This window comes from Sitophilus oryzae, unplaced genomic scaffold, assembly GCF_002938485.1.
Source record: "Sitophilus oryzae breed Bouriz unplaced genomic scaffold, Soryzae_2.0 scaffold_179_pilon_pilon, whole genome shotgun sequence".
In the NCBI taxonomy this organism is placed as follows: domain Eukaryota; kingdom Metazoa; phylum Arthropoda; class Insecta; order Coleoptera; family Curculionidae; genus Sitophilus; species Sitophilus oryzae.
The window spans coordinates 6,505,926-6,518,014 of record NW_022146501.1 but is presented as its reverse complement, the minus strand read 5'-3'; the positions used below and the strand labels follow the sequence as shown (position 1 = coordinate 6,518,014).

At 32.2% G+C, this 12,089-nt stretch overlaps 1 protein-coding gene across 2 annotated transcripts in view; it reads right to left on the bottom strand.

Annotated features, from left to right (window-relative positions):
• The window catches only part of LOC115882642 (pyrokinin-1 receptor-like), a 248,369-nt gene that overhangs the window by 83,969 nt on the left and 152,311 nt on the right, over window positions 1-12,089 (bottom strand). For both annotated transcript variants that reach the window (XM_030900832.1, XM_030900833.1), the window contains one exon: window positions 4,631-4,867. In XM_030900832.1, coding sequence (XP_030756692.1) covers window positions 4,631-4,867 — 237 coding nt within the window. The remainder of the gene's footprint in view (window positions 1-4,630; window positions 4,868-12,089) is intronic.

Here is a 12,089-nt window from a genome sequence, read left to right as displayed (position 1 = left end):
GTTAAGCATTTTTTTCCGTTCGGCAAATTTGTTTATTAGTAAGCCACTGCTGACAATTAGTCTCCGTTAAATTAATGCAGCAGTGTTTACAAAAATTAACTATTAATTTTGTAGATTTTCTTACACTGGCAAAATACCCATAGGACATTTTTGGAGAGATGAATCCGCCACAGAGGTATAGACATTTTTTGTTTCTTCTTCGTCGTCGTCTCTTCATTCCTGAAGAATCGTTTATTAGTTAGTAGTCATTATGGGCTATGTGCAGCTGGTGATTTTGATCTGCCATCGTTGGCGATCTTCCGCCTCTAAGAGATTTGATTGAAATGGATGACCTATAATTTTGCTATTTGGTCAAGCCATCTTGAAAGTGATCGCCCTCTGGGTCTTCGGCCTTCTACTTTGCCTCGTGCTATGAGTTTTTCAAGGTTGTCTTTACCTCGGCGAGTGATATGACCGAAGTATTGCAGGATGCGTCTATGGCAGATGGTGGATAATCGATCTGTGATGCCGAGTTCATTGAGAATTGACTGGTTCGTTCTTCGAGCTGTCCATGGGATACGGAGAATTTATTTTTTGTTTAAAAATCTGTTAATTCTGAAAATTGTAATATATTTAATACCCATCAAAATTTTATTTTCAATAAAAGTGAATATTTTTATGCAAGATTTTTTTTTAAAACACATTCAATTTAAATTAATGGCCTAATTTAAATTTACAATTTAATCACGTCCCATTTGTTTACTTTAAACATTAGTAGCATCAAAAATGCTACGGTATTTTTGGTAAATATTTTAATGAAAATAATTTTATATAGTTCATATCAAATAAACTTTTAGTCACGTGATTAAGCTTGACCGGCACAGCGTTGCCCACTTTTACATATTTTCTTTTAATTAAAATATTTTAGGAAATAAAAATAAATTAATTATAAATATATAAACAGTTATTATTTACATCAACAAAATTCAACTTCTTAACAGTACTTAAGGGACATAAAGGGCCATTACTACCGCTTTTCCGTTCAAAATATTCTAATAAAGTTGCGATGAGTTTTATACGGCCCTTATGTTATCTTGTACACTTCGCACTAAAAGAGAACACAATTCTTTGTTTTAAAAATGAATATTTACCCGCATTAATAGAGGATTGTGGCTCCTACTTGAAGAAAGAAAATTTGTTTCGAATTGTTCCCGAATATTTGCATCTAAACTACTCAAAATTTAAAGTGCTAAATGGAAAAAAGGTGAATAAAATAGTGTCCTACAGTTTCGCCATTAAGAAGAAAGGAGGTGTCCAAAGAATATAGAAAAGAAAACATCTCAGCTTTGTAATTGAAACGTATAAAAATTATCATGTAAACAAATAAAAACCAGACTCTCAAAAAGATATTTTGTCATTATAAACGTCAAAAAATTTCCAGTATAATTCGCTGTTGGGTGCCCACAAGGAAAACATTTTCACTAAAATTTATCCGTTGCCATGGTGATTTGTCAAAAAACACGTTTTGATTGGTTAAAAATTACAGGTGTGGAATTTTCCACGTTACATGCCAATACTTCCAAATAAATTTACCTTTTGCATATACAATTAGCATAAGCTAAAGTTTGTCCAACGAGTCAGGGAATATTTCAGACAGACGACGTTAAAAAAATGACAGAAAATACAATTTATTTTTGAATTAAAATAACAGACACAACTGTAACTGCCATGGATCGTTAGAGAGACTTAAATTCATAAAGCGCACGTAATAAAATAAAGTCAAAAGAATTCACAATTCATATCCACCGGTGCACAAAAAACGACGAAATTGACCAAATAAATATGGCTACTTTCGAACAAGTCGGACATCCTAACGATTAAAATATTCAACAAAATTAGGTTGGTTTTATGGTTAAATTTGACACTCTGTATGTACCTACTACAAAACTCTAAAATGAAAAACGCAATATAATACTTTCAAGCTGCCATTCAACTTTTTAGTCTTCTTTTTATATAACGAAAACCTGTTGTTAGGAGCCTTATTTTTTGCGAAAAAAATTGAATCACGTCTGCGGCGCCATATTTTAATAAAATATGCCACGTTTCGCCCTAAATGCAATCTGAGGAAAATCAGAAAGTAAGGAAATATTTATCTTATACGCTAAAAATGGCTTAAGTGAATTTAACTAAAGCCCACTCAAGTTTAAATTTAGAATAATGCTCTACTCAAAGTTATTGATAAAAATAATAAATTATCCTTATTTTATTTCGCTATTTCATTTTGCGTGTTTATCTTTAATTTCTGCGTATATTCTGAGTTATTTTTTTTTCATGCGATTATAAGTTATTTATACAGGGTGTTTTAAAAAACATATGCCATCTCTCGTGGGGAGATTCCTCACGTAAAAATAAGATTTATTTTTCATATCAACATAGGTCCGCTTCTGCTTTGTTTCGTAGCTACAGGGTGTTACAGTCTTAATAATCCTTCGATTTATTATAATTTTCTTCCAAGTACTTTTAGTGATTCGAATAAAATTTTGTGGGTTAAAGTTACTATAAGTGCTACATATTTCAGTGCTAAAAAAGTGTCGATAAATTCATCAGGGACGTACATATGGGTTATCACTGGAATATTTTAAAAGATGTGCGCTACTGACTTTTTTCTTTCGATTTTTTTTCTTTGAAATTGTGTAGGCCGTTTAATGCCAATTTAAAGTTGTCTCTTGATATTTTGTCGAATTCGGCCTCCTTGATGTGATAAACGCAATTTTATTAATCACAATTAATTAAATTGAAACAAAAATAAAATTAATAAATCATATATATTTTAACTAATTTACTATTAAATATTATTACTATTAGTCCAACCTACAGCAATTTGAAGTAAAAAAATAATGGTATTTGGGATATTACAAAAAACCTAATTTTAAAAAATTTTAACAACCTGTAACACTAAAACTATTCATTTCCATACCCATGTTTATAGGAAAAAAAATCATATTTTTTGATGAGAAATTAATAAACTTTCGCAAGTTAATGATATTAATTTTTTTAAATGTTGCTTTTAGACTTGAATCAAGGCAAATTAATAAAATTGCGTTTATCTCATCAAGGAGGCCGAAATCGACAAAATATCAAGAAACAACTTTTAATCGGCATTAAACTGGTTACACTATTTCGCTAACAAAAGAAAAAAAAACATCAATGCGTACAAGCTTTTTTTATAAAAATATTCCAGTGATAACGCACATGGACTGGTGAAAATGTAGATACTTTTTTTGCTTTAAAATATCGCAGTTATAGTAACTTTTAGCGTCAAAATTTCATTCGAAACGCTAAAAATACTTGGAAGAAAATTATATTAAATGAAAGAAATATTAACACTTTAACACCCTGTGGCTACGAAACAAAGAAGAATCGGACCTATGTTGATATGAGGAAACTCCCCACGAGAGATGGCACATGTTTTTTGAAACACCCTGTATAAGACTTAATTTTCTTTAAAATTCTCGTCTTGTTTCTAGCATTACGACTTTCATTACTTAAACTTAAATGACAGTTTATTTGGAAAAATAACATAAAAACTCTAATAGTCTTTTTGTTCTAACATCTAAAGCGTATTTTATTCAAACTATTTTAATTACTCTAGTTTTTTAATTAAATTTGATGCTCTTTTAATTAAAATTAAGCTTTAAAGTTCACGTATTTTTACAGTTAAAAAACTCGTTGTTTGAATAATTTAATGATCTTCAAATAGTGGCATTTATTTAACGCTTAAAAGAAAATTGTTAACTCGAAATTATGAACACACTATGCAAATGCAAATATTTTTTCTTTGCCTGACTCACATTTTCAAATTTTGATAGTCTCCGAACTCAAAATAAAAGAAGTATTTTTTTTAATCCAACCCTTTGAATAAAGAGATTAAGAAAGAAGGAGTATAATGCTATCCATGTATTCATGCCTGGTCGACGGAAAGAGGACCTAAGAAGAGGACTATGGGGTTGGGATCCTTGACAGTTCTGTTGGACGACACATTTGAATTTGATTTGAATTTTTAGAGAATTGTCTTTATTGAGCTTATGTTATGTTATTTATTATTTATTCTACTATTGATCGTTGTTTAAAGGTAGTAAATATAGAAAAAATTTTGTGGCAGAGCTTAAATTAACAGTGACCCTATTGCGATTTATCGAAAAAGACTGTAAACTAGTTTTTGTGTAGCGTCTCGGTCAAAAACTCGAAGGAAATAATAGAATAACTTTTCGCTAGTAAGTGTCTATATAATATACATACGTACGTGTAGTAAATCGATCGTTTATGAAATTCACTTAAAATTAACGAATTATATATTTTTTCTTGCATTTTTGCTTTTATTTACTACTTGTCAAACATTAGATGTCAAAGAATTTAGGTACGTCAATTTGACTTACTTGCTTACTATTTTTATTAGAATTATATATTTTTATAACAACTTTAATGACTACCAATATTTATTCACAACATAGAATAAAACAACAAATTATTGAGTCTACCCCACGTCTACCCTACTTCATATTTTTAAGCACGTTTTGAATAAAATTAGAACGGCACTGATAAACCGGAAGTACAAGGTAAAGGTGTTTGAGTAAAGGTAAATAGTACTAACCTCAAAAGCGTGATCGAATATGTTCCACACCACCGTGCATTGGGTGCATTTCTCTCCATTCTCGACTGTTTCGTCTATGCCAAACTGGGCAGCCTGTGGTATGGCCAAGGCCAGGGCTATGGACCAGATAATAATGATGACTCTGACGCATCTGGACAACTTGGACATTTTGTGAGAACGAAAAGGGTGACAGATGGCTAGGTACCGTTCCACTGTAAAAGCTGTGATGGTTAGGACCTGAAAAAGCAAAATAAATCTACATTAATAATAATAAAATGATGTTCATTGATAAAAATTGGAGTACGCTTCCATTAAAATGAAGGAAAATTAAAAATAACTGAAAAATCATGACAAGCGTCACTTCCAACTAAAAGTAAATCCATTTACCACTAGTAAAAATATCTTCATTGACTGAGACAGAAAAATATTGTAGCAAGGGATGTTGGTGAAACTATATATTTTATTGTAAAATTTATTATATTATGTCACTTTAATGATATAAATAAATTATAAGAGTAGTTAAATGAGTATCGATTTTCATTTTATATTATTATTTAAAATCTCTTTTGTTTGTTTAATAAATCTCTTTTGTTGTTTTTCAAAAAATTGTTTTTCATGGTTGTTGCAAAAAAAGCAAATGCGAAAAACTTTAGGGGGTGATTCCTTGTTCAAAATAAAGGGTAGTTTGCTTCATAAACGTTGGGTCAAAAGCCAAGCATTAGGGAGATATCGCGGTACAAAGACGGCGGAAAAATAATGTTTTTATTTTTTATCTTGAAAACGAAAAGATATAGACTAATAAAACTTTATGGAAGCATTACTGTTATGAAAACACACTTTCTGGTATTTTTTCACTTTTTTAAAATGAGTGGAAGGGGTTGAAATAAACTTTCAAAAAAATTTCAAAAAGGTTTTGAAAAAAAATCTAAAGAAAAATCTTATCAAACACATGCAAAAAAATTAATTTGGATAGTCTAGATTGTTTAGAAACTTTTTTATCTCTTCTATTTTTTTGATAAAACTCACCAATTTGAAATTAAAAAATAAAATATAAAGCATTACATGTCATTTAGATTCTTTATCTAAAAATGTTTTTTGTCCTGACATGTAATGCTTTTAATTTCAAATCGGTGAGTTTTATCAAAAAAACAAAAGAGATAAAAAAGTTTCTAAACAAACTAAACTATTCAAATTACTTTTTTTGCATGTGTTTGATAAGATTTTTCTTCAAATTTCGTTAACAAGAATGATAGGGGTAGTTTATTTCAACCCCTTCCACTCGTTTTAGAAAAGTGAGAAAATTACCAGAAAGTGTGTTTTCATAACAGTAATGCTTCCATAAAATTTCATTAGTCTATCTCTTTTCGTTTTCAAGATAAAAAATAAAAACATTATTTTTCCGCCATCTTTGTATCGCGATATCTCCCTAATGGTTGACTTGTGACCCAACGTTTATAAAGCAAACTACCCTTTATTTTGAACAAGGAATCACCCCCTGAAGTTTTTCGCATTTGTTTTGAAACACCCTGTATATTATTCGGTTTAAAACGTTTTTCTACGTTGTTCGATAACCAATTTCAAGCTTGTTCTATTCGTACAATATTCTGTTGACAGGTTTCTTTCACTCATCGCTTTGTGTACGCTTTTTTGCCATTCCAGTTTCGGTCTTCCCTGTTTTCTTCTGTCCTTTGATTACCAATTGATTTTTTTTTCTGGAAATTAAAGGACAGGCTTTTCTACAATCATGACTTGAGCACAAAAACGAAACTAGCAGTGTACCGAGCAATAATAATCCTTACCATGTTATATGGAAGCGAAACCTGGGTGCCGTACCGCCGCCGGCACACGAACGCATTAAACAAGTTGCAACAGAAACACCTTAGACAACGGTTAAGAGTCAAATGGTACCACCATCTCTCAAACGTATCGATCCTTGAAAAAGCTAGCTGCCAAAGCACTGAAGTCATAATTACTAAATCCCGCTTAAGATGGGCTGGCCACGTATGCAGGATGCAAGAAAACCGCCTACTAAAATCTCTTCTTTATGGTGAGCTTGCAGACGGCAAGAGGAAACTGCGTGGACAACTCAAAAGCTTCAAAGATATTTTCCATGAAAACTTAATGGGGATAAGTACGCAGAATAGTGGGAGGAAGCAGCGCAGCTTGATTTTTCAGGGGCCGATACGTTTGAGACCATGGTGGTACCATTTGTTCTATACAGATCCAGATACTACTGCTTCGTTCGACTATTAGTCAATGACATTTATCTATCTGTCTTTATTCTCTATCTGTCTTTATTTTTCTTATTAAGCTTCCCCTAGGAGATGCAAGACCTTGTCGTTTGTGGGGAAGCTCCTGGTCAGGTGCTGGGGGGAATCCCCTCTAGCACTTGGCTTGGTCTAAGAAGCATCTCACTCATCATCTTGTCCCTGACTGTAATGTCGTGGCCAGGGAATTGCACCAAGACATTATAACGATACCGGGCGGGGCTACGGACAGCCTCAACCTTGGGGCATCGGGGGGCACCCCATTGTATTTTACCCCTTACTTCTACATGCAGGGCTCTGTAGAAGTGGACCGACTGTCCCTAGCGACTCATGGGAACACTATGAGATCTGGTAATAATAGTAATAAAAACATCACCGGTGAAGCTGTGGAGAAACCCCCTAGCAACACTGGGAACAGTAACAATGAAAGTTCCAAGGGGCCAAACCCAAAGAGAACTACAGGAGAGGTGGCTGACACTTGCGTGAGACCATCCTCCGCAAGTGGCATACAAGTTACCACCTACTCCAAGGGTCGGGAGCCTACCTCCTACCTCTAAACCCAACAGGCGACACAAGCTACCGTTTCGTCTACCCGGCCTGGGTCGTAGATCCTCGACTGTGAAGGACACGGGTCTCCGTAGGAAGTCCTGGGACTGTATGATGAGTTATAACTCAAGAAAGGGGGACACAATAGATCTCTAAGGTCGCAGAGATTAACCCCCCTCCCACTTATTCTAATTCTAAATTCTAAATCTCTCTTTATTTATGGAAATATGCATTGTAATAATGCGTTAATACCCCTTTGTCACAAGGAGACTATTCAAAGAACTCAATACTGAATGTCCTTGAAATCTCCCGCGTAAGGCTATCTGAATATTTATCGTATTTCTAAAAATAAATACGGATACGATTCTATTTTCTTTCCATTAGCATCGAGCTGCTGAAAAACATCCTGTTGCGCTATATCTCTCTTATAGAGCCGTTTTGAAATAAATTGTCCAATAAATCAAAATAAATCTCATAGACGCGAAGGGTTTGGTTAGTTTATATTTCTGGATTATGGATAACAACGTCCCATAACTCGTAACCTGTTGCTAATTTGGCCAGTTAGTTTATAGATAGTCCAATAAAAATGACATATAAGCAGTCCCACAATTTTTTTTATAGGTATGTTAATGTTGGAAGTGGAGGAACCTTCACTATATATAAAATTATTTTTTTATTATTTTTTAATTTAATAAAATAGGTTTTAAGGTTTTAATATAAATAAATAAATGCCTTTATTGTCAAAAAATTTTACAATTTGTAGACAAAGGTAAACTAAACAAACAAAGTAAACAAACAAAAAAACAAACAAAAGAGAATACAAAACATTATACAAATAACATTGTCAGTCTTATTGTTTAAAATAAACATTTATAAATGTTTACAATGTCAAAGAATAAAAAAATTAAAATAATATTCAAAAATATTTAGTTAGTATGTCATTGGTAAATATAGCAATAGCTTTTGAATAAGAAGACTAAGGAAGGAGCACATTAAAAATCTTAGGGCCACCGCGATGGGCCTCAAATATGGCCGACTTAAATTCCGGTTTATCAGTGCCGTTCTAATTTCTAATTTTATTTAAAAAATGTAAAACTATGATGTACAGTACGTTTGTCCGTTCTGTAGCTACGGGGTATCCGTAAGAGGGGAAACGATATTCTCTAGTTTTTCGTAAAAAAATAGGCGACGCGTCCCATCAATAAAAATTCAACAAATTTGTAAATAGCCAATAAAATGAGTGGGCGGAGCGATTTGCGGTGACACACTCGTCAAATCGACGTATAAAATATATTGCTGTTTATTTAAAAGTTTTTTGTCCGCATTCCTTTCATAGACACAGATCCAGCAGATGTACTGTAGGGTAGACGTGGGGTAGACTCAACAATTTTTATTTTTATTTTACGTTGTGAATAAATGTTGGTAGTTATTAAAATTGTTATAAAAATATAAAATTCTAATAAAAATGGATAAGTTATAATAATTATTTATAACCATAAACATCCGATACGCTACTGAAGCAGGTAAGTCAAATTGACGAATCTAAATTCTTTGACATCTAATCATTGACAAATAGTAAATAAAAGCAAAAATGCAAGAAAAAATATATAATTAGTTAATTTAAGTGAATTTCATAAATGATCGGTTTACTACACGTATGTATATTATATAGTCACTTACTAGCGAAAAGTTGTTCCATTATTTCACTCGATTTTTGCCGAGATCTACCGCACGCTACACAACCAACTATTTTAGAGTCTTTTTCGATAAATCGCGATAGTGTCACTGTTAATTTAAGTTCTGCCACAATTTCCATCTAGATTTACTACCTTTATACAACTATCAGTAGTAGAATAAATAATAAATAACATAAAATAAGCTCCGTAAAGACTGACAAATCCACAAAATTTCAAATCAAATTCATATGTGTCAAATGAATCGTCAAACAGAACTGTCAAGGATCCCCACCATAGAGTGCTTTTTCCGTCCACCATGCATGAATACATGGATAGCATTATGCTCCTTCCTTAGCCTTCTTATTCAAAGAGCAATAGCAAACATTAGACCAGTGTTTACAAGATCAAATTCGATTATCAAAATATAAGTCATTTACGGCGTAGAAAGCCTTGTCTAGTAAATGCTCTAATAACTAAATGCTAAAAAAAAGATCTCAATGCTTTGCGAAATGAAGAAAATGATGTTGTGTATTTGATTTCAAATGGCAGGTGTTTTTTTTGGAGTTGTATAATATTGAACTTTTAACTAACTCTGAGCGTGGGGTAGGTAGATAAAGATTTTGCTCTGCGTTCCTGAGAGGATAAATGTGAGATGGCCTTTCTTGAGAAGTTGATACATGCTTACGTATTAGGTAAACGAACTCAAATGTAAATAAGGAAGGAAGAGTTAATATTTTTAATTTTTTAAAAAAGTCCTGGCAATGAGTTCTGCTGTTTAGTCCCAGTGAATATCGAACAGCTCTCTTCTGGAGCTTGAAAATGCGGTCAAATTGAGTCGCACAACACGTACCCCAGAATGGAAGGGCATACCTGAGGTGCGACTCAAAAAGTGCATAATAAACAGTTCTAGCCACTGACAAGTTATAAGCTCCTTAGAAACAGATCTTAATGCAAAACAGACAGAGCTTCATAATAAAAAGTAATGTAACAATAAAAGTAATTACAACACCATCAAAATTAAAAAGTCTCCTAGAATAATTTGAATTAAATAAATTCTCTCTGGTATAAAAAGACTATAACAAATTTTATTCCATTATTTCAAGTAAACTGCCTTTTGAGTCTTACAAGTGTTGGAAAAAAGTAGCAGAGCATAATGAGAATAACGATCACCGACAAAAGAAAAATCCATTTTAATTATAAAAGATTTTTTATTCTTTCAGCCAATTTCCTCTCTATGCCTGTGTTTGATCTCGGAAGTTTTTTTAATAAAACTCCTTACCAGCTGGTTGTTTAATAAAATTTAAAGAGCTTTTCATAAAAGTTTTGTAGTAATAAAGATTATGTGTTTAAAATAGCTGTACTTAAATACAATTTAATAAGATAGACTCAATAATTCGTTGTTTTGTTTTAAATTGTCGATAAATGTTATTCCTTATTAAAATTATTTAAAAATAATATTCTAAGAAAAATAGATAAGTTACTATAATTATTTAATAATAAAAATACTATGATGCTTTGATTTTAGTATTTGATTTAGAAATTATGAGATGTGAGTTATTAACAGTTATATAACATATATGATCTAAAATATTGTAATATGTTTGAAGTAAGGGCTGTAAATGTTATCAAAGGCTATCACTTCAAATCAGGAAGCATTTTAGGGTATATGTTCATAGGAACTTTTTAATTTATTTTTATTTCTAGTATCATACACTTAAATTTGGTACAATATTTTATTTACAGCTTTTACAGAAAGTCTTTACGGCCCTTAAAACCTTCGGATAGCATACTAGGTCTACTCTTTCCTTAATATTTTTACACAAGCAGTCAAAGTGACAAAAGGCAATTCAAGATTCAAATATAGACAAAGCAAACAAGTTTAGATTGAAATGTGCGGCTTGCCGCCAAAAGTGTTTTTATTTTTCGCCAAAATTTTTTTCGCCAAAAGTTTTTCTTATTTTTTAAAAATTATTTATTTTTCAAAAATTTATTTATTTAATTAATAAAAATCATTTATTTTTTTAAATTAATACGCGATTTTTGTTCGCACGTTTTATTGTTTACGTTTTCCAGGACCGGGACGTTGACAATTAAAACAGGGCTCGGTGTACTTAGGACGGGAATAATTTTGGGACCGCCGAGAGTTAAAGCTCGTTTAAATTTCTAATTCTCACGCACGCACTTTAACTTAAATTATCTTGTTATTCCGGCTTGCCTTAACACGTCCGTTGTTTTGTATGATGAAAGAATAAAGGAAATAATTGATATAAAGAATTTTATTCAACAGCCACTACTTATACAGACATTACTCACATGTATACATGCATATAATAGTTATTTACGGTACAAGTGTGTTTATGAACATGATTACAACAACGAGTGTGAACGATTAGAATTCGACGAAGACGTTCTAATCACACGAGTGTTGTAATCATGTTTAAACGCACGTGTCATGTACAACGTTTTATCTACAACCGAAAAATAAGAAAATGCTGTTTTAATTTTCGTTTATTAGTCGCCCACCTTTAACTATGACATTTGTCACATCTTTTAACTAAAAAAAATGCTTATTTTTTATGCCCTAATGAACCGGAGAAGTATACGACACGCTTTTAGACGCACATCTGCCTCATTGCTGGCGGACTCGGGGGCAGATCTACTAATGGTTAAGCGTCATGGAGATTGGAGAAGTAGTTCCGTCGCAGAGGGAACAATATATATAGATACATCTATAATATAGGATAGAATATATCATATATAAACTAGCACAAAGCGAGCATATCTTCTTAATAACATTTTTCAAAAAGTTAACAAAAAAGGGGGTGTGGGCTGGTGGTCGATTTTTAAACCAGAGACTGTTAAAGCAAAGAGATAATATACCGGGTGCGTTTCAAAAGTGGCTCACTCCTATAACTTTTTTATTTTTTCAGATAAAAAACGAGATTTGGTATGTTAGTATATAACATAAAT